Genomic DNA, 24,896 nt, shown 5'->3' on the forward strand with positions numbered 1-24,896 from the left:
ATTATTTATATTGAAAGTCTTGTAATGATAGGTTTTGATTTCTGATTATTTTAGAATTTATGATCTATGCCAAATACTTTCCACTATTTCTAAGCTTGATATTACAGAGACCATCTGGCAGAGAGTTAACTCTGGCTCCTTGCTGTCGGTCTTCACTGATCAATATGTTTACATTTTAAATTATTTGAAGTTTATTTAATCATTTTTAGATTGATACTGTAAACATTGTTGTAGTAATGGAGTATTAGATTGGGTCTACTAAAGGAAATCTGAACAGATGAATGGCATAAACCGTAACTGCTCCTTTGCATCTCTTATGAACTAGATAAATAATGGCTTCCATTTAAGTTCTTAGAGCCTAGCCACAAAGTGTTACAGATGTCCTATAGTGATCATTCTGTATGTCAGGCAGTCTGTCTGTTCACAAGAAAACATGTAACTTTATTTTTTTTGTCTTTTAAGATAGGCTTTGAAATTTTGAATGTGTCATGAACCAGGATTGGGCAACTTTTTGTCCTTCAAATTTAACAATCAAGTCATTTTTTTTTTGTATTTATTGCTCATTTAATACGCTGGTGCTCAAATTTATTAGGAAGGCAACAGTAATGTGATTCTTTCAAGTTTTATTGTGGTATGTGGAATCTTATCAAACCACCAATGGTCTGGTCTGAAAATACTGGAAATGGTCCCTTTAAAAAATTATATACTGAGTAAATATGAGTTGAATTAGGACCTATATGGTTTCATTTAGATCTGTCTTGAATTTGGTGATGAAGGTTTTTACGAGTATGTTATTCCTTGACACCACAGATTTTACAAAAGTAACCTCAGGATTGATCTTGCTTGTGTGTGTATATAAATATCTTACACTTCAAAAGTTGAGATATGTAGATTTTCCTTCAGTAATGAGTGGTTTAAGGTAGATCATACCTATTACATTAAGCATTCTGTCCAGTCATCTTACAAAATCATCCAGATGTGTGTGTGTGTGTGTGTGTGTGTGTGTGCGTGTGTGTGTGCGTGCGTGCGCGTGTGCTATATATATATTTTTTCAATTAACAACCAGTGTTTGAATGATCTAAAACATAATTTGTTCATTATGTTTTAAACAAATTTACATAATCTTCAGTGCTGGATGTAAATGTTGAAAAATAATTTGTTGGGAAGTCTAGAATTTGTACAATCATGCATTTAAACCTGTAAATAATGTCTGCATTTGTACCTTAACTTCTGCACTTTATAAAGCTTTAGGCATCTCCCGTTCTGTAAAATAACAGTTTACTTGTTTCAAACTTGTATAAACTTCGGTGACCTTCTAGTCTCAGGGTATGTTCCGCTGAGAACGGAATCGACAGAGATAAGGCAAATATACAAATCATTAACTTGTTACTTCCTTGACTACATGGTAACACTGTATGAGTGACTATATTTTCATAATAACCATTAAAAAGTCACTAATATTTCTCTTGCTTAACTACAGAGAGACAGGCAGACAGACAGATCTCTGAGCAATGTGTTAAATGAGTACAATAGATGAAACATATTAAGCACGTACACGCACAAATCATTGCAGATAAACTTATCATTACTTTTAGTTTAATCAACAATTCCTATAATATTTGCGAAGGTTTGAAATATAAATGAGAAAAATAAAGATGACACTTTTTCATTAGAATTTATGATTACGAATAGTAGTAAATTGATGTGGGAAAGTTTGAATTGAATGCATCTACATAGGTATTAACTCTCCCGCTTTCTCCTGCCTTCAGCTGGAGCCTCCCAACATTTCATCATACATTCTGTAATCTCTGATGGTCTTGTCTGTCTCCCGGTGGGAGCTTAAACCTGCCACTTTCAAAATTATCGGTATTTGTCATTCACAATGAAGGAGATGAAAAGGGAGGTTATAAAGCTCAGAAGTGACACACTTCAATTGTGGATCAAAATAACTTTTTTAAATTCTGATCTAATGTTGTATTGTATGGAAATAAACTGTCACAAAATCTAGTATAGTTTTATAACAATAAGTCCTGAAAATGCACCCTTTGGAACATTTTGAGGGGGTCTTCTTTTGTAGAGTTTCCGAAGATTAACATCTTTGCAAACAGTAACTCCTCTTAAATACATGAAAGCTTAAATTCAGGTTAAAAAACAAATTTCAGTAAATATCAGGCATGTGGATATTCATACCAATAAACCTTAGATGGCCATCCTTATATAACCTGACAACCTTTAACTTAGGAATTGTTGCACCCCGTCACCACCCAGGATGCCCTGCTTTTGTTTTTCATGATTTTCAAGAGGCTGAGAGCAAAATTTTGGAAATACTTGGATTGAATACACAGGATGCAGCTGACTGAAATAGAAGACAACTTGGTTAATTAAAAATATAGATGCTTGCATGAAAGTATTCGAAAAGACGACAAAAGCTGAAATGCTGGCAACAATTAGTACAACAAGATCGCTTGGCACAAATATTAGATAAGAACTGTCATAACAAGTACTTAAACTTTATGTAGGCTATTAAGCACAGATATTTACATATGAACATGGAAAATTCACATGTACATCCATGCTCATTTTGAGTGGTGCATCAAAGTAATTCATCAGGCAACAGTTTTGATATAGATATAAATATTTTTGTGTCTATATCTTCTTTTTTGCTCTTGTGTAAGTGTATACTAAATACGAAAGAAATGTTGGAAATTTTTTATTATATACAAGAAACTTAAGCAACAGGATTTTTTAAAACACTAACAAAAAATATTAAACATTTTGCTTATATTACCTTTGCAATATCAAAAATACATGTAGGGACATGTTTTACATGTGCACACTGTATATGTATATGTATTGGAGATTTTTTTCTGGATAGAGAAAGCAGTCTTGAGAGAACTTTGTTAGACAGAATTGTGCTTAATGATTGCTTTAGATAAAATACTTAGTTGTTGCATTCACGTACATGCATGCATGTTCATGTTCAAAGCAGAGGCTATATCAGAATTGACATCTGATCATAGATATTTCAGACTTTATTTGATAAAAAATTATCATTCTTCAGCAAAAACTAAAGATAAAAGCTTTTAATTACATGCTATGGTGTTATTAGGGTTTCATCAGGTACTTGGTCATGTGATATTTAGCTAGGTCACATGATACATGTACATATTAAGTTGGACTTTTAAGTGTGATTTTTGAAAGTTTTTAGCTAAATGCACATAGAGATCCAGGGTTAACCAAAAAAAAATTTTCCTGTAGAAAGAATGAATAGATGCACACTTTCAGTTTAAATTTTTTTTGGTTAAAATTTACAATATGATTTACATTATTATTTAATTTTCTTCTGAATTTAGGATAATTTTTTTACCATTTTTTTTACGTATTTCCGTAGGCAGAATAAGGCCTTATGGGTCCTCATCCTTTGTTTGATAAAATTACAAATATAAACTGTAAAAAGCCCTTTTCAAAGGCAGATAATTGGTGGGAAAATTCTTTTAAAGGGGAGGTAATTGATGGGAAAATGTTCTATAAAGATGTAATGGGAGTTTTAGATTTTTTTTAATATTACAAGAAAAAGAGTTCAGTAACCTCCGATTTTCTCTTTGAAATAGAATGTCAGTTAGTTTTTCTTCACATAAATTAATATCTCTTCTACCATTTTTTAAAAGTATACGAAATAGTGAAAATTCCCTACAGAATCCATATAAAATGTTGTAAAATAAATGCCATTATCTCGAAATCAAGTTTGGATACCTATGTTTTTTTTACATTCTGAAGTATGTTCAGTGACAGTCATCTTCGAGAAAAACTGGGAAAATCTTATCTACTAGAAATATTAGGTATAATCCACCTTAAATTATTTCTCAACCAGAGATGGTAAAATTAATGTTTTAGAGAGCATGCTAAAATCTTATTTATTTCTCAGAGAGTGGCAAAATAGTTTAAATTCAGAATGTGTAGAGAAAGAACTAACTGTAGAAAAATAGGAAAGTGTAAAGTTGCTTGGAACATGTCCAGAAATTTATCACCGCCTGGTGGTTAAAAAGTCATGAGCTTAAAATTTGAAGAAAGTTACTCTCCATCCAGTTTATTTTTCTTTATTGTAATTTTCCTTAATGGACACTAAACAAAGGTTAAGTTTATAGATGACAATAAGGTAATTGATATGCACTCATCTCTTAGCATGAATCATTGAAGACTTAGGTTTGAATTAATTAGAAAGTAAATTTGAATACTGACATGGGGTTTGTGACTAGCAATACATATGAATAATACTTGGATTGGATCCTTTGTATATTTTCTTTGTCTCATTATCCTTCATTTCCACCTATTTGGCTTTCTGTCAGTCCATGGAAGTGTAATATAATCTAGATATCATGCCCATCTATATTTGTTTTCCTGCACTTTATGATTGCCATGATGTCAGGATGATAGATTTACCAGGTATTGACATTTAGGTTGATGGGTCAAAGGTCAAGGTCATCTTTTTAATAAAATTTTGAAATATTGGTTTCTGCTTCATGAGTTCATGCATAGATTGAAAAAGCTAACAGGTTGACAGGCTGAATCAGTTTAAATCTAACTATACTTTTCTGTTTCTGAAAAAAAAAAAAATAAATATTTTTGTGTTTGTACTTTTCAGGTATCAAATGGTTTACTGAGCAGAGTGAACATGGCCAACCAAAGTTTCAACAAACAGATAGAATTGGTACCTAGAGTATCTCCAGAGTTTGAATTGACTCTGGACTCTACACCAGTACAACACTCCATACAGACAATGAATTTTTTTCAAATGAAGGGTAAGCTTTGTTTGAAATATAATTTATTATGACAAAATTAAAAAAAGATGGTATTAAAATATGTTGAGCAATTCTCTGGTTATACCGTATAGCGGGTTATTTTTGCATGGTGCTAATTTTGGCATTATTTAGAGATCTGGCTAAAAATGCCAAAATAAATTCTGCGAAATATTTACTTATGACTTAAGACAATAGTACGCCATTTACATTGGCCAAAAATGTTTCATATAAATTGCCAAATTTTTCACCTGCCAAAAAACGCCATACGGTACATGTAATTATACAATATACTATGATTTTTCTATTTTAAACTCATATTAAGACCTACAGAATTTTTCTGGATTTATTAAATGTATTTTTATTTTATTTGAATTCTGTCAGATGGCACCACGAGTAAGTATGAAATAAATGTATATTTTTAATTCCTTTATGTTTATGCATGAAAAAAAATGTATTTAATGTTGTTCAGTTGAAATACATTATTTGTTCTCCAAACCAACATGATGAATGTGATACTTTCTGTTTTTTATTTGACCTCTGCCTATCTATTAAACACCCATCAATGAAAATTGTACTTGATGTTAACTGATTTGGATTCTTTATGTTCATAGTTTCATTCAGTTTCAAAGTAAAGTCATGTTACTATGATAGTAGATGATTATAAATGAAATTAGATATAGTAATTATGCAACTGATTTGTGATTTTCTATCAGCTTATCACCTGGATTTATGTTTTTCCTGTTCACCTAAATGTTGAACTATAGTTATATAATACATGCAGAGATTACATATCTAAAGATGCTACAATTCTGGCAAAAAAGTAATGATTACTAATTGTTTTATACAGTTCATTCCGTAGATGAACTCTTGGGAATGAAAGATTTATCTTTTTTGCTTGTAAATCCTTGCATGGCATACCTGTACTAGTAATTAGTCTGTGAAATTTGTGCAAATTTGTGTCAGGTGTAAGCATGTATGATAGCTATGCATTCGGTTCAGAATTGTTCCTTTCCCCTTACTTGAAGTTACATCTTATAATTTCAGATGACATTTTTGGTTAATTCAGTTGATAGTGTCAATTATTCTTTTTCATTCCTGATGTGATAGATATTGAAGGTTTTCCTTTTTAGCCCACCTTGCCATGGGCCATGTGAGCTATGGCCATCACTTTGCGTCCGTCGTCGTCGTCGTCATCTTGTTAACAATTATTCAAACATCTTCTTTGAAACTACTGAATGGATTTGGATGAAACTTAAGATGATTGTTTTTGGCTCACCTTGACAAAGGCCATGTGAGCTATTGCCATCGCTTGGCGTCCTCCGTCGTTTTTTTGTTGTCCGTCGTCGTCATTAACAATTATACAAACTCTTCTCCTCTGATACTACTTGACCAATTAGAACCAAACTTGGTATGAATGTTCCTTGGGGTATCCTGCATAGGCTGTTTTGGGGATTTTTGATTCGTCATAAAACAAGGCCACTGTTACTAAAAATAGAACATAGGGGTCAGACAGCAGTTTTTTGCATATATCTCCAAAACCGATAGGTTTAATCAAAATCTGCTGTGAGTTAAAGTGTTCAGCATGATGAGATCTATCTGTGATGTAATTTTGGTGAATATCTGTTGATCCGTAATGGAGTTGTTGCCTTTATTGGACATTTTTTTGCTGTTGATAATGTTATTACTTTCAAAAATCTTCTCTTCAGAAACTACTATACAAAATTCAATGAAAGTATCATTGTTTTTTAGGGTATCCTGCACAAATCGACCATTTGGATATTTGATTGATGAAAAAAAATGGCCACTGTTACTAAAAATAGAACAAAGGGGGTGGAAATACAGTTTTTTGCAAATAACTCAAACACTGTTGAATTTAGTCAAATTCTGATGGAGCCAGCACTCCACAGTTTAGTTTAGTTTCGCACTTTTGGCTAGGGATGAAAAATAACATTAATGGAAACCGATGGTCGATATAGTGATTAAAAATGAAGAATCTATTGTTGATAAAACATTTTCTGAAAAGGGGGACTTTTCAAAGTATTTTGCAATGTTTTATATATTTTCAGCCCTGTACAGGTCAGGGTGTTAAAAGAATAGGCCTGTAGCAGCGCTAAGCTTGTCGTAAAAGGCGACTAAATAGTGCTCAGAAAACTAGCCGGGGGCTAGGGCCCTTTGCCCACAGAGCAACTGGGATGTGTGCCCTAGGTGGCTGAATGGGGTATCCCTGGCGTGTTACATGCTGGGGTTGTCAGGAAAACCTGACCGCAAACCATAGTGGTGAACTTTGTTGGGAAAGATGCCACATTCCTTGCACGTTAAAGAACCCTACTGTGGTATTCTCCCGGAGTGGGAACCATAGGGCTCCGCCACATGAGGCTAAATTGCCTGACCCTACCCACCTCTCCCTATTTCCAGTGGCAATCAAAATTTGTCGACCCCATTGTCCTTGTGTCCCATCCCTTTTTCATTTCATCATTATTTCATGTTTATTTTATCATCAGTTTCATGTTCATCGTCTGAATATAGCTGAAATATTGCTGCTCGGACGTTAAACCCCAACAAACAAACAAACAAAAATATATTTTCAATGTTGAAGGGGCTTTTTTTCAATGACAATTTGACTTCATTGTGAAAGTGAAAGTAAGTCAATTTTTTTCCATGCTAAATTTAATAAGTGGATTACAAAGTGAAATAGCTCAAAATCTAACCGGCGATGCCCATATGAGGAAGGGGTTTTCGAAGGAAAAAGTTTGAACAGTTTCAGGGGATGAAATAAAAATTTAAGATATTTTGTGGGAAATTTGATGTTTTTAAACCTGATTTTATGAACTTTTTTGCAAATTTTCGCATATTTTTGCATGGTTTTTATGGTAACCCTATTTGCTGTGGGTAATTTTTTCCAGAAAATTTTTCCTGCACCCTGAAGGCTTTGGTTTGAGCTATATTATAGAAGATTAATGAAAATGAAAACTACCCATAAGATAAACATGATATTCTGAGCTGACAGGCAGTATAGAATTTATTTTTTAGGTGGCCATTTTCAAAATGGCTGCCATTTTACGACCATTTTCACCAGTTGCTCAAATTCCATCTTTAGGAAACTAGGTGTTTTAAGTTGAGTGGTAATGATGAGAGATTGTTCTTGGCAGCTATTTTTCTGCTAATTTTTATAATTGCTTTGATTTCAACTGTAATTGGTTTATATAGTAAACATAGTCTCCTGATACAAATGGTGATGATGAAAATTTTGGATAGCCGTGGTTTAACTTCATTTTATGTTCTTTTTCAGTAAATCTTTACTGGGCTAATGCCCCCTCAGACCTGGTGGAATGACAGGGCATAGGGAGACCCCTGCCCAGATTTTTTTCCAGAGGTTCTAAAAAACACTTTGAAGGCATTTCCAACATTTTACAGGGCCTTAGGTACTCTTTTGAACTTCGAGCATTTTTCAGTAAATGCTCTTTTTCACCAATTTGTTGTCAAACATGGTAACAAAACATGATACCTTTACTTACTAAGTTAATAGGGTATGATTTGTCAGGTGGGTGATTCAGGCTCTTCGAGAGCCTCTTTTTTTATTACTTTTTTTATTAATTCTGCTTTGTTTTCATGGTGCCAGGGCACAAACCAGGATTAATTTCTGAAGCTCTAAAAGAAATAGGTAGAGAGGTGGAAAATGTAAGCTCTATTTCTAGTTATAGGGGTGGTATTATAAGCCTTTGATCAATATCCAACTTATACAGTCCTTGAACTGATCCGCGCAACAATTTGACGCACCGATCACCAGTGACTGATCTGATCGCAGTTTTGTTATATAAAATGACGTTAGATATGTTTGAAATAAAAGAAATGTAAAATGAAAGTATGAATTGATGTTTGAATATATTACATTATGTAAAAATGTGTAAAATGGACAAAGAAAATAATAAAAGCCTTAAAATACAGTGACCGCTCTGTGGTCACGTGATGCGATCACTGGTTTAATGGATCGGTTTGACGGATCGTTGACTGACCAGAAACTGATCGGTGACAGATGACCGATCGCAATTTTTGTTGCACGGATTGGTTCAGGTACTGTAGATGTGTTGTGTCCATACCACCACTTTTCACTGTTAATACATTTGGGACTTTATCAAGCTGCTCTCAGTAGAGAATATACCAGTAAATAATTTATGATATTGAAGCAAGCTATTTCTGCCTATTACCCAGTAAGGAAGCTTACTGTATGTCTTGCAGAAAAAAAACGCAAACTATACCATCGTGGTTTGGATGCTTTAGTATCATGTTTATAATGTCAAAAGTGATGTGTCAAAAATTTTTACAAACAAATATAATCAGACTTGATTTTACAATGAATTGAAGGTAATAAATAAGGTGAAGTATTGTACAGAAATACAGGAACTAATAAAACATATATTTCCATAGCTGAACCATATTTTCCACCTATTTTTAATCCATTTCAATTCATGAGTAATGTAACTATGATTCCTAGAGACAATATGATCACACTTCAGAAAAATTAAGTCAGATTAAACCTATTATTAGGGGGTATGTTTATTCTATTTGAAGATTGTGAATTTGATGGTGGCAAATTGAGTTGACTGGCAACGCATATTTGAAGCATTTGCCAGAAGTCTTCAAATACACTACCATTATCACCATTTTAATCCTCCTGTCAAATATATTTGTAAAAACAATTAAAATTTAAAAGGAACTAACTCTGCACTGGTATAAAGATATTGCAACCGTCAATCCTGGAATTTAATCCCTGAAAGGAGAAAGTTTTGTAAGGACCCCTTTTGGCATCATGATTTCAGCATTTTTTAAAATTTGATTAAGGCTGATTTCTAGGTAGTAGTAGAATAGTAAAATGGTTGCAAACACTAATTATAGATGTTTTTGACGAGATTTATGATGTTATTCCAGAAATAACAGAATGCAAAAACCATGAACTTTTAACATTTCTGCAATTTTTAAGATGGTTTGTGTGTGGAATGGAAGTGACCACACATCTGTTGACTCAAGATATTTTTATACCAGTTGTAACTGACTATCATACATAAAATATATGAAGCATGAGAGTCAGCGCACATGGTCCATTGTTAAAAGAGTGAACAACTGCACAAAATTAGGTGTTTCCAGCCTTTTTAACAGATTTTCTCAATCTCTGCCATCAGCCAAGTTTAAAGGACATATATGACCAAATTATTACCATATACCAATCAAATCAACTATAAAACACATTAAAGAGCTGAAGAAACAACATACAATTTTCTTCATGTAGACTTTAGTTTTTGAGGCCAGATTTTGCCCTTACCAAACCAACTTCTTTATGGTCTTATCCAATGAAATTCTTTGTTACAAAGAATGCTGCATTAGAATGGTGAATCTTGATTCATTCGTACCTGTCATTCACAGTAGTAGTCAGAAAGTGGCATTTTTATTTAACAGTAAGTTCTGATGTATTAAGATTTGTAATATTTCTTTTCAGGTGTCACCATAATAGACAGAAAAAATGAATTAACTTCTGTTATCTCAGATACAACGTAATGTTGACTATATGACTCCTCTGTTTCTTACAGCTCCAGGGAAGCCAACAATACTACCTGAAGAGTGTAGTGCTGAAAACAACAGTGTCACCATAGTATGGCAACCTCATTCTGAAAGCATTGTTGATAACTATTATCTTGAGATAGATGATGGCAATGGTGGAGATTTTAGGGTATGCAGGTCACTTATGTTTATGTACAAACTGAAATAATGCATTCCTTTATAAACAAGTGTTCAGAAAGCTAAAAGAAGAATCATGGACAAAAGTCTGTGCAAATTAGGAACCTTTATTTAGTTGCAGTAAACATTAAAATGGTATTTGAGGTGTCAATCTATTTCTTGGTAGATTTGTCAACTGCCATGATTGAAAACATTAAGGTGCTTTTCATCACCCAACACATTCCTAATGTGATCACAGATACTTCATGTATTCCGTAGATTTGATTTTCCCTACATCTCTCTGAAATGTCAATATTCTTGCATTCCTAATTACATTTGCTTCTATCAATTTGCATTTTGTAAATCTTAACGATGAAAATTTTATTGAAGACATTGATCATTTTCTGAACAGCTAAAAATCCCAGTAAAGAAATTGTTCTGTGAATATTGAGTTAATGACAATGTATTTCTGTTGATTGTTAGAACTGGAGTTGGAGTGTTCTGCTTTAGGGAATGAAAGCAGTAATCATTAATTTAAAGCAACCTACACATTTCTTTATGCTTTCTTTTGAGGCCATTGTTTTCCCCTATGTGCAAACAAGCTGATATGTTATTGTGGGAAAACCAACAAATACGCCTCATAGTGTCAAAAGTTCATATTTTCTCATTTTGTGGCTTTCATTTGACTTCTTAGTAACCTTAATTCCTTAGTAGGGTTATTTTTTATTTATTTATTTCCTGTAATATTTTTCCCAGAATGCAACACCAAACTTAAAATGCTAGGAATCCTTTCATCTGTGTGTCAATGCATTATCACTTTTTATAGGGTTGTTATACCACCGTAAAAAAATATGATCTATATTGGTATGGCAGTGTATCATCCTTGTGTTGTTGCCCATAGACACTTGGTTTTTGTGCGTAAACTTGAGTATTAGTTTGTTGATCTTCATAAAATTTTATAACAAGGTTCCAAACAACACAAGGAAGGTTGGTATTGATTTTGGGGGTCGTGGCTTGGACTGTTTTAAAATAAGGGGCCAAAAAGGTCCTAAAATAAGTATTTCATGGAATTTAAGAGTAATCAAGGGAACCAAGGCTATAGCAGTAATTATAAGAATGTAATCCAGGGACAAAGACCAGATATGGAAAACAGATATACACAACAAAGAACATATAGTAACTAAAATCATACATACATATATAAATATATATTATTAAATATTCAATAAAAGCAGAGGAATGTCTATGATATTGTTCCACAATATTCTATACCCCAAAGGCCAGACTTGGATTGACTTTTAGGGTAAGACTTGAACTTTTCAGAAATTAGGGTCCAAAAGGCGGCCCTGAAACATGCTTTAAAATGTTATTTCTTTCAAAAATCTTCTATGTTGACACTATATGACCAAAGAAGGTCCAAAAGCAGCAGTGATACATCCATTTTCCTGATGTCCAGACAATTACTTGACAATTAGTGAATGAATCTTTTAAAAATCATTTTACAAGGTGCTATACCACAAAGGGAAGATTGGGATGGATTTTGGGGGTTCTGACTTGAATCAGGTAAAAATAAGGGGCCACAAAGGGACCAGAAACAAGTTTTAAGCTGACCTGGCCAAAGGCCAGGTGAGCTGTTGCCATCACTTGGCATCCATCATTGTCCGTCGTCATTAACAATTTTTCAAAACTCTTCTCCTCTGACACTACTACATCACTTTGAACTGAACTTGGCATGGATGTTCTTGGGTATCCTGCATAGGACTAATGTTGGTATTTTTGATCCATGGGAAGACATGGCCTCTGTTACTAAAAATAGACAATAGGGGTCAGACAGTAGTTTTTTGCATATATCTCCAAAATCGTGAGGTTTAGCCAAATTCTGACAGAGTGAAAGTGTTCAGTATGATGAGATCTATTTGTGGTTTAATTTTTATTTTAATCTGATAAGCCATGTGTGAGTTATTGCCCTTTTTGGATATTTTTCTGTTTTTTTGCTATTTTCAATATTATTTCTTTCAAAAATCTTCTTTGACACTATTTGACTAATTGGAAACAAATTTGGTATGAATGTTCCTTATGATATTTTTCATAGAACTGATTTAAAGATATTTTGTCCATGGAAAAACATGGTTGCTATTACTAAAAATAGAACATAGGGGTCAGTCAGAAGTTTTTCTCATATATCTCCATACCCATTAGGTTTTGCCAAAGTCTTTCAATCCTTGTTATATGGCATACAAAAGTCTCCAGTGATCAAAGTTGTCAGACGACTCCATGTAAGACTTGTTGCCCTTAAAAAATTAAAAATGATGTTTTTTTACAGTTTCAGCCAATATCTTGTTAACTAAAATAGATAGAATGAAGCTTTCAATTGAAGAAATCATCCTTATGATATAAGTCCTACCAAAGTCTTCTTTAAGAATGCAACTTTTAGTTGTTGAAATTATCCTTATGATGAGGCTTACAAAAGTTTGTAGGGATCAAAGTTAGAGATATTGCCCTTGAAAGGCAAAAAAGTATGTATTTAGCAGTTTACAGCCAATATCTTGAAAACTATAATATATAGAATGAAACTTTCATTTGATGAAATGATCCTTATGATAAGTCCTACCAAAGTCTTTTTTAAGAATGCAATTTTCATTTGCTGAAATAATTCTTATAATGAGGCTTACAAAAGTTTGTAGGGATCAAAGTTTTCTGACAACTCCTTGTTATTGCCCTTAAAAGGACAAAATTAAACCAGATGAGCGATTCAGTCTCCTGGGAGCCTCTTGTTTTTTCTGATTCCTTACTGACTTGTTTAATCTGGTCTGATTTTAAAACTTTTTTTATCCGATTCCTTGTGAAAATCCTTGCCTGTGTTTTTCAATCTTTTACAATTTTCAAATTATAAAGGCCCAAAGGGATCATGCCCCCAAAAAATTAACTGTTTTGTTTTTGTGCAGTTGTGAAAGAAATTTTATATTGGACTCCATATGAAAATCGCAGCTTAAATACAACAGCTTTAAGAAGTATGCTTACCAAATTAACCCTATCATTTGATGTTTGAGATAATGAGGTACCAAGTGATCTATGAATACACTATGAAGCAGATGTAAATTGAATTTCAAAATATTGTGCAATATTGTGTTTAAATGAGTTGTTGTGTCCATAATGAACTGCAAGTCCCTACGTTTGGTGTATTAAAAACTAATATTGTGTCTACATTTGCCTGAAGTAAGCAGTTCAACTGACTGCAGCTGTATCATGCTGCACATGCATTTCTCAGACAGATCAGAAAATGAACAATGACTGGCTAATATTGTGAGAGTTATATCCCTTGGAAATTGTTTTTTTTTTTTAAATTGTTATGTTATTTTAATGGCATTTATGACCTTAACTTTAGTCAACTGAGAACATAGAACACTGTTTTGGGGATATTTTTTTGGTTAATAAAATTTATTTTTAGTTGTTTTGGAATTCTATGACTTGGTGATACTAATGTATAATGTCAGTTCAACAATCCTGAATTTGATTTTGACTTATTTTTGCATGTACTTAAAATTTGAAACCTCATTTGTTTTTTTTAAATTTAAAGACCAATGTCACAGTGGGCTTGAATAATTTCAGGTACAAATACTAAAGTAATGCCATACTTTGTGTATGTATATTTGGATGGAATTTCATTAAGTGGTTTTAAAACATCTAGCTCCCTTTCCTTAGGATGAGGAACAAACTCATACAAAAGCTATTATTAAATAAAGCCCTGCTGGTATCCAAATATATGTCTCTCCTACTCAATAGATAGATGGAGTAATTTACTGGTAGTCTATAAATCAGAAAGATGAAATGTCCATGAAAGTTAAGTCTAATGATCCCCCTGATAGTTCCTTGTTTGTCAGACATTTGTCATGACTAAGAGTTTTATGTAGCTATTCTACAATAACTAATTGCCTACACTGTATCTTCTAATGGAATGTTACAATATATGATTTCCCAGATGGACCCAGGAAAGCCTGAAAGTTATGCAATCATTACATTATTTTCATTGTTGCTCATTGTAATTATAAACACTTTTTATACAGGTTTTATCACAGTTTCCTTTGTTCTAAGTGTAGGTAATGTGAGATTATCCATCAGACTTACCAATCATTACTGTAGCTTTATTTGGTCTTCTGAATGGTTCTATGTGGAAATAAGTTATTTATCTTTAACAAACCAGTATAAATTCTGTAGTTAATAAATGTCTTTATTATCCCTCCATACAACCCTAACACTCTCATGAAACTTTAGAATTGACACTCTTTTTAATGGATTTAGACTAAACTTTGTATATAATGTGTCCTTATATCTTCTGTAAACAAAGTATGGAAGTATATAGGAATCACCCTGTCTGACTGGCCATTCATAATTTTTGCATATCTTGTAAGTGCAACTTCTCCTGCTTCAGAGGTGAAGATGGAAGGTTTTGCATCATTTGCACAAGTGCATGATAGAATTTAATTATTTTCAGGTGCCTGTAAAGGGAGATAATTCAAATTAGGGATTTTACATAATAGCTTAAAACCTCCGAAGCACAACTCTTCCTTAACAAGTGAAAAGGATTTTGGTAAATTTTATAGGCAGGTTAGGCGTCATGTAGATGTGCATAAAGGAATATAATTCTCAGTTAATTCCTCCAGAAAGTGATAATCCACTTGTGGGGTTAACATTTTTAGTCCATTTGAAGAAGGGGATGATTGTTTTATGTTTTCAATGTCAAAGGTTAAAGGTCTCAGAGGAACTTATAAATTTATGGTTGTTACTGAGTCAATGTTTTGTATACTCTGTTGATGGGATGCCACATTTACATTGTATTTGTTCTTATTAGAATTTTATTCAATCTTTAATATGAAAATCCCTTGATTTGGTAAATCATATAGAAGCTGACATTATTTTACAGCAGTTTGTGTTTGTTGAGTAATATCAGTAGAATCTGTTACAGCAATGTGCCATGCATATTCTATCATCATAAATCAAATAATTTATGTTTTACAGTACTAATTTAGAAAAGGCGTGAATCTAAAGCCCTTTATTACTCCTTTATGTATAAAATACAAAAACTTTTGCAAAAAAAACCTCATACTTCCCATAATTACTTAAAACCACACAAGTTGTTTTGGGAGCAGGATTTGCAAGTTAGCAGAAATTAAAATATACAAAATTTTTAAAAAGATTCAAAATTTTGGATGGTTCTGATATGGTGCCTGTCTACAGGTGATATATCAGCTCTTTCTAAATTGTCTGTGAAAAGTAGTGGGTGATTAAATGTAAGCCTATAATGAAGATAATTACAATATAAATGTTCTTTAAACCTTTTTGATGCCTTGGTATCTGGGAAGGTATCAACATCATTACATCAGAGACTATCTAAATTACTGGCTTGCTGAAGTTAATGTGTTACTCAATATCATAAAGTGTCACGTTAATTATCAGCTAATGCTACGTTTATGGAATCAGGGATGACTTTAATTGTTAAAAATCAGAAGTCTGCCTTTAAAGTTATGGCAATGATGTTAAAGTAGCTGAACTCTGTTGGCAGTGTTGGAACATCTAACCTGGAACCTAGTTGAAATCTGCTGTTAATTTAGCAAACCACTGTTGGCACTGCTGCAATACCTTAACAAGTCTTGAGCCTGGCTTAATTGGCTGTGAAACCTTAACAACTAATTCTTGACGTCTGGTCAAAGTCTGTCTTATCCTAGCTGATTGACAGAACAGTCAGTTGCAATCATCTAGGAATCAAAGGTTTATAAGGTCTATTGTAATTTGTTAGGTTTGTTCTCCTTTCACAGAAATTTTGTGGTTGTGTAATGGTTAAGTATTGTCTGTAAGGTCTGTAAACACTTGGTTTTCATGAGATAAGTTAGGTACTGATATAAATCAATGGATGTACATGAAAATTGAACATAAGGTTCCTAACAGGAATTGATTTTGGAAGTTATGGTCCCAGCTGTCTAAAATTAGGAGCCACAAGGAGCCAAAACAAGCATTTTTATATCAAACTTGCCTATTTCTTCACCAATTCAAATTCTTACTTTTAAGTCTAGAGTATAGATCTTGAATATTAGTATAGTAAATGCAAATGCAACAGTTTTTTAGCTCACCTTGCCAAAGGCCAAGTGAGCTTATGCCATCACTTGGCGTCCGTCGTCGTCATGGACAAATTTTTAAAAATCTTTTCCTCTGAAACTACTGGACTGACAGGTTTTAAACTTGGCATGATTGTTCCTTAGGGTGTTCTGCACAAAATGACCATTGGGATTTTTTATCCATGACAAAACGCTGTTACTAAAAATAGAACATACGGGTCATATTGCAGTTTTTTGCAAAAAACTCAAAACTGTTGCCTTTAGCAAATTTCTGGATATGGCAATAATGCCAAAATTTTCAAAACGATCGGTCAACTGATGTAGGAGTTACAGCCCCTGAAATAGTTTCTTTTGCATTTTTCACATGTGCAACTTTGAAAATCTTCTCAAAATCCATTGCACAGAATTCAATGAAAGTTGGCATATATGTTCCTTAGGGTATCCCACACAAATTGACCGTTGGGATTGTTGATTCATTAAAAACATGGTCGCCGTTACTAAAAATAGAATATAGGGGTTAGATGGCAGTTTTTTGCAAACAACTCAAAAACCATTGCCTTTAGCAAATTTTTGGCCGAGTAATATTGTTCAGCATTATGAGACGGACCTATGCCAAAATTTTCAAACTGATTGGTCAACTGATGTTAGAGTTTCTGCCTCTGAAACAGTTTTTTTTTGTATTTTCACATGTGCAACTTTGAAAATCTTCTTCTCAAAATCCATTGCACAGAATTCAATGAAAGTTGGCATATATGTTCCTTAGGGTATTCCACACAAATTGACCGTTGGGATTGTTGATTCATGAAAAAACCTGGCCGCCATTACTAAAAATAGAACATAGGGGTCAGATGGCAGTTTTTTGCAAATAACTCAAAAACCATTGCCTTTAGCAAATTTCTGGCATTGGTTAAGGACCTATGCCGAAATTTTCAAAACCATTCATTGACTAATGTAGGAGTTATGGCCCCTGAAACAGTTTTTTTGTTGTTTTTTTTCTTCATATGTACAACTTTGAAAATCTTCTTTTCTAAAACCATCTAAGATCATTGAAGGAAAATAAGTATATAGTTCTTTAATGTATTGTGTTCAAAATGATTGTTGTGATTTTTAATCCGTGAATAGATATGGCTGCCTATACATGTACTAAAAATGGAACTTAGGGGTCATAATTGCAAAATTCTGGTTCAGGTCATGAAAATGCCATGAAAAGCATTTCCTGCATTTGACAATTTAGTAGATTTTAACTAAGCCTGTCTCATTCCTCAAGTTTTCCAAATAAGCAAATGGTTAACCAGGTGAGCGATTAAGGCTCTCTTGAGCCTCTAGTTTTATTTGGATCATGCTATAGAATTGGATAGTATTCGTCTTCATGATTTTATGTGGGTATAGAGTGACCATGCAGTGTACTGTCAATGGACTATAGTTTGTCTGTTTGTTTTCAGGTTGTTTATGTGGGTAGAGAGACCATGTGCACAGTTGATGGACTTCATTTTAACAGCTTATACTATGCAAGGGTAAAAGCAGGAAACTACTGTGGGGAAAGTGACTATAGTGATCCTATAAGTTTACAGACAGCAGAATGTAAGCTATTAATTCAGTTTTCTATTGATCCAAGTCTCTCTTGTCTAGACCTAGAAATAAGACAGTAGTTAAACAACTACTAATTACATGATAGTTACTGAAACAGAGGGTATTTTAGTAAAATGATGACTGTGATAACTGCCAAAGAGATAATGTAACTTATTTGAACATCCAATCTGGTGATGAGAGCATTCTTTTGGATGAAAATTATGTTCACAATTCAACATTTTCACATCAGCCATGTGTGAGTTATTGCCCTTGTTGATTATTGGATTTCTCCAATTAGATAACCTGATTAAGTAAACTTTATATTGTTTTAACTATCAAGGCTGGAGAATATTCTTTAATTTTTAAAATGCTTTAAAAATCTTTAGATTGTTTATTAGCTGCAGGAAATTAATATGCATAATTTTATCATTTTTTTTTATATACTTTTCTGAGATTCTGATGATCTCTGGTCTATTGACAATTTAGAAATATTTGCTATGTTATTGTTAATGTGAAAAATGCGATAGCCCAACAATCACATTATTGTAAACTTGCATTTTGAATGTCTACTCAGGTGTCCTTGATTTACTTAGTATCTTCCTTGACAACAGATGTCACAAGTTCTATTGGAACACCCCAAGATGTCATTTCATAAACAATGTCCTAATGAGTGGATAATGAAACCATGTGACAATTTTACAGGAACTTACTACAGACTACTGCTGTCCATTTAATTGAGGTTCCATTTTTATGTGTTATGATCATATGTCTAGTAGTTTTATGCCAAATAGAAAAATTACTCAAATTTTGTTTGTATTCATTTGATATTTTTTCTTCAGGCAATACCCAACAAGCTAATGGTTTTGAAATTGAGATATTTTTCTCAACTCAACTTGTTTACATGAAAACCTGTAAATGATGAAAACAGCATTATAATTTTAAGTGATATGATTGATCTTCTGTAGAAGCATTTAATCACCCAAGGTTATCCCCACATTAAAATATACAAGTAATGTAAAACATGCAACTTTGTTTTCTTAAGTTTCAAGATCGCCATTAACCGCATTAACTGAAATACAAATAATAGATAGACCCCTTTTGAAGTCGCCCCATGCAGGTCTGGGTGTCAAAAGAATAGGCAGGCAGCATCACTAAGTTTGTCGTAAAAGACTAAATAGTCATAAGAACCCTGGCCGGGGGCTAGGACACTCTGTCCACAGAGCAACTGGGTTGTGTACCCTAGGTGGTTGAATGGGGTAACCCTGGCATGTTACATGCTGGGTCATCAGGCCATAATACGGAAAACCTGACCGCAAACCATTGTGGTGCAACATGTTGGGAAAGATGCCACATTCCTTCCACGTGAAAGAACCCTGCTGTGGTATTCTCACAGAGTAGGAACCATAGGGCTCTGCTACAAGAGGCTAAATTGCCCGACCCTACCCACCTCTCCCTTTTTCCAGTGGCAATAAAACTTTGTCGACCCCATTATCTTTATGTCCCATCCCATTTTTCATTTCATCATCCATTTCATGTTCATGCCTGAATATAGCTGAAATATTGCTGCTCGGGCGTTAAAACCCAACAATCCATCAATCAACCTTTTGAAGTCAAACTGTGTATTGTGTAATGCATCCAAATACTGGTTGATTGACAATTTTCAACGTTTGTTAGTGAAACTCTTTTGCTAGTTAAATATTTATTTCAATCACAGAAAATTCCTTATTTTATTTATTTTTTCATCCAAGCAGCAAATCATGAAATTAAATGCATGCAAAAATTTCATAGTATTTTGTATACTAGAACTAAATTCACTTGAGAGTGATCGATTTTTCAAACACCAGTCAAAATATTATTAAATTTCCTGATACATTGTACATGTTATTAGAAAAAATGTAAAATTAACTTCAAAAGTCATTTTTAGAAATCAACAGATGTGTCTCTAGAAAGGGATATCTTTTTCAGCATTTGAATATATGTTATACCCTAAACTATATCGATGGGCAGCTATTTCGAGAAAAACAATGTATGGGTCATGTTTTGGATGGCTTTTCTAATCCAATTTAATTACTGGTAGTATCTGTGGATGTAATTTTGTATTTTTATTTTGGGTATGCACTTCTTTTTTTTTTTAATTGATGAATCAGGAGTGTCAGCTGTTTTGCTTGTCCTAACAGTAACACCCTATCTTGTATCTTCATGGAAATGAATGATAAATAATGTCATTGTCTAATCATGCCACTAACAAAGAAATCCTAACTGATATCTATACTTACATAAACATTGATGGCCAAAACCCTAGTGATATTGATAAACATTTATATATTGTGTTTTTAATTGGAGATGAAAGACTTCAGCTTCTTTGAGTGGTAGACTATAAAACAGATAATGAATTAGATTATTTGTGGTTGCAATCGTACATAAATCAGTTACCTGTAGACAAAGACCATTAAACTTGTCATCACCTGATTTAGTTTTACAGTCACTTTTATCAAAATCATATAGTTTTATTATTCTAAGGATAAATTACTTTTCTTGGTGCTTGATAGTGTTTCCTCTTATAATCAAAGAACTACTCTCAGTAATTTTCATTTTTTTCTCATTTGATGTGTGCACACATACATGAGGATAATATGGAGTAGGCATTGCCTATGAAAACAAGTACCATAAGTTTCTTTTACTCTCATAGGGTATGTAAGTCTCGTCACGTGACTCCGTGGTTTCATGAGAATGGGTCCTCGTCTACCATTCAAATGCATTGAGATTAGTCATTAACATAGCACTGAGTTCAATGTAAAAAGCAAAATATCTTTTGGTGTAAAAATACTGATGAAAAATGACAAACATCTAGTTATACAGGATAAATATATTAAGAAAAGTATAAAAATAGAAGATATTTCCTTGTGATGCAGCGCTTCGATTTCCCGGAAGTTAACAATAAAATGCTAATCAGTCTTTGGATTTCAATATGTTCTACATCAGAAATTCCAGGAGGGAAACTGAAACTAGAACGAGACTTACAAACCCTATTGGTGGAGGGGGGACTTGGAACATGATTCATTTATTCTCATCAATTTTATGTTTGCAAAATTAGTATACCCCCTGCAAACAAAGTTTGAGGAGATTTATAGGAATCACCCTGTCTGTCTGTCTGTCTGTCTGTCTGTCTGTCTGTCTGTCCATATTTCTTGTAAGCACAATTCCTCCTTCACCAATCAAGGAGTTTTGATGAAATTTTATAGGAAGGTTTGGTATCAGATGAGCATGAAGGAATATAAGAATGGTTGGATGACTTCAAAGGGGGGTAATCCAACAAGTGTTTTACACTGAAATTATTTTAAGCAAGGGGGGCATTCTCTTTTTGAGCTTGATCACAGTTTTTCTAGTGAATTTTGGTCATATATATATATATGATTTAGTTTGTTTACAATATCTAATCCTATGATCTAGACATCCATGAGGACCACAACTTTCTTAGATGTTTGTGTGATATTTAATGAATAACTGTGATGTCTGTGATATTTTTTCAGTTTATGAAGAAATAACCTTAATCACATGATGCACACTAAATAACCTGTTATAGAGAACCTGTTATGATTTAATTTTTAGTATCAAAATTTAAGCAGTAAATCTTCAGAAATGCTTGATGTCATCATTGAGGTTATTCCAAATAGACTGAAAAAATATAACAGCCATTCTTATAATTCAATTTTAGTATCAAAACATAAAACAAATGGTTGATGACGTCATTGAGGTTATTTCAAATATACTGAATGTTAAAAAGCAGTTCTGTTTAAAAAGTACAATTACATACTTCAACTTATATATACATTTCAGTAATGAGAAAATTCTTGAATTTTCTTTACAGTTGTTCTTGGCTTTTTTTCATTTTTTTTTATCTTGAAAAACATTTGTTTACATACTATTCTTTATCCATTTACTGGTTATAAATAATAAATTTGATTCAAACCAGAACCTATAAAAATTCTTGTATTAAGTATAGAACAATTACTGTATCAGAACTTTTTTTTAAATTTCTTTTTGAATATAGTCAGGGTTTTACAACATCCCCCTACATCACTACTTGACTAGAGTGTAATGGGGTTTTGTAAACATGTATTTATTCCTCACTATATTATATTAATTTGAAACCGTATTTTCTAAGAAAAAATTGAAAATCATATAAGACATTTGAAGTGACTAAGCAGTCAAAAAACAGATGTTATATAGTCACTTTACTCTGATTACAAAATGAACACAAATTTGAACCTTTTATATGAATCTTTTACTAAAACATATCTGTATCAGAACTATGTCAGAAATTTATAAAGCCTTGAACAGTTATTGCTTCAGAACTATGTCAGAAATAGATAAAGCCTAGAACAATTACTGCATCAGAACTACGTCAGAAATAGTTAAAGCCTAAAACAATTACTGTATCAGAACTATGTCAGAAATTTTGTTCCATAATGATAATCAACTGGAAGAAATTTATTTGATCAGATTTTCAATATTTATGAATGTTAGCACCAATCTACACAGGCTTTCAGAGTCAGTTAATGATATTAGATAAAAATATTATTTGATTGTTCATTGCTTGGTTAAACTTTAAACAGAAAATTTCCAGTTGGCATAATGACTTCAAAGTTGTGTTAAAGATTTGTGATAGAAGTTGATGTAATTTGTGAAGTAATTCTAGTTTGATCAGAAAATGCAACTCAATAAATAAAACGTGTAGCTTTCATAAATACAAAATAAATTGCCACAGCTGTCAGAAATAAAAGAAGCAGGTCTATCTTCACTGTTTTAATCATGGAAAAAAATGCCATAAACTATTCTTCACAATAAAGTATTTGAAGGGTGTAATTTTGAATACTTTATTAAATTGACAGTGAAGAAGAACAGCAATTTAAAGGGTACATGTGTTGATATTTTATGTTCTATTTTAATATATGACAACATTTATATGACAAATTGACCAAAAAATGGCTCATAGCAGTTCCATGATGCATTGTTTAAATCAAACCAGTTTATTGATCCTGGATCATGATGTATTTTAAGCCAATGTTTTAAATTGTCAAAAATTGTATGGTGGTATGAATGTTTAATTTGATAAAAAAAAAAAAAAAAAAAAAAAAAAACCAGTCCTAAGGCAGATCCAGAAATTTTGATTGGGACTCCAAGCTATTATTTGCTCATTTTTGCCCAAATTTTGCTAAAAAAAAATAACAAAATCATCCAACAAAAGTAGGGTTTCCAACCTCTGGAACCCCCTGGATCAGTCACTGCAGAGTCACATGATAATGTTGAAAGAATTTGTACCACTAACAAGATATACTGATAATTTTTTTTTTTTTTTTTATATTTTAGTGGCTTGGTTTCACTTTGACCCAGTCTCAGCACATCCAGACATTATATTCACCAACGACAATCAAACAGTGACGTGTAATAGTTTTGATCACCGAGTTGTCTTGGGAAGTGTTGGTTTCTCCAAAGGTATCCATTACTGGGAGGTTGTGATAGACAGATATGATTGCCAAACTGACCCTGCTGTTGGCATTGCTAGATTTGATGTTGGCAAATGTTTCATGTTAGGTAAATATAAATTATTTTGTTTCAGTTGTCTATTTTTGAGATGTACAAAATTTTATTTGTTAAATATGAGTTAAACAAATCGAAAACAAATTTTCTTTTCATGTATATTTTCCACGAAAAAAATTGCTGTTTTGTCTTTAGACAATTTGGTTTCCAGTCAATAACTTTAGTACAGGATATTTTGACCCCCATGAAATATTGACCCTAAGGTTAAAATATCATATATATCTTAACCTCTGTCAATATATCAAACTAAATATTACATGTCAAAATATGTATCACATGCTGTATCAACCCTAGACCTATATCACCTGCGAGCTGGTGTATCAACCCTAGACCGATATCACCTGTGGGCCGGTGTATCAACCCTAGACTTATATCACCTGCGGGCCGGTGTATCAACCCTAGACCTATATCACCTGAGGTCTCACTAACCACTTCTAACGTTTCCATTACTTTACATGTTAAAAAAGTAATTTTCAAAGTCTCACTGTGAATTCCCAGGACAAATGACATCTTAAAGTTGCATACCGTTGCAAAGCTTAAAATAAGGCTTCCAAAATCATTATGCTAATGGTACGATGATAGTAGAAATTCTTCACAAAATTTACTTGAATAAATAATACTGAAAATCCACATTTTTACCTGTTCTGCTAACTGACAGCATGGAGGCAAATTACTCACACATGTAAACAATATTCATACACTTTTGTAGTTAATTACATATATGATTTTAAAGTACACATTCTCAGCTTCATTTTGACTACTCTTAATCATAATACACACAAATAATGCACTTACAATGCATATGTCTAGGTTCAGTGTGTTTTTGGTACTACATAGGGGGGTGGCCATTTGACCCGGAAGTGGTTAGTGAGACCTGAGGGCCAGTGTATCAACCCTAGACCTATATCACCTGAAGGCTGGTGTATCAACCCTAGACCTATATCACCTGTGGGCCGGTGTATCAACCCTAGACCTATATCACCTGATGTGATATAGAGTTTAAACAAACACTTATAATGCATATACAAAAAAGTTATATTTTAATCTATGATATTATGAATATTGACCTCTGGGGTTATTTTAACATGACCCCCCATATGATATTTTA

General features: G+C 32.9%; 1 protein-coding gene across 1 annotated transcript in view; it reads left to right on the top strand.

The window, feature by feature from the left end:
- Positions 1-24,896, top strand: part of LOC148623643 (E3 ubiquitin-protein ligase TRIM9-like) — a 70,340-nt gene that overhangs the window by 32,883 nt on the left and 12,561 nt on the right. The window contains exons 4-7 of the mRNA XM_088565609.1: positions 4,643-4,799; positions 10,382-10,521; positions 18,061-18,199; positions 23,558-23,782. Of these exons, the coding sequence (XP_088421735.1) occupies positions 4,643-4,799; positions 10,382-10,521; positions 18,061-18,199; positions 23,558-23,782 (661 nt within the window). The remainder of the gene's footprint in view (positions 1-4,642; positions 4,800-10,381; positions 10,522-18,060; positions 18,200-23,557; positions 23,783-24,896) is intronic.

Source organism: Perna viridis, chromosome 2 (genome assembly GCF_037379345.1).
Source record: "Perna viridis isolate PV_CMFRI_1.1 ecotype Kerala chromosome 2, ASM3737934v1, whole genome shotgun sequence".
Classification (NCBI taxonomy): Eukaryota; Metazoa; Mollusca; class Bivalvia; order Mytilida; family Mytilidae; genus Perna; species Perna viridis.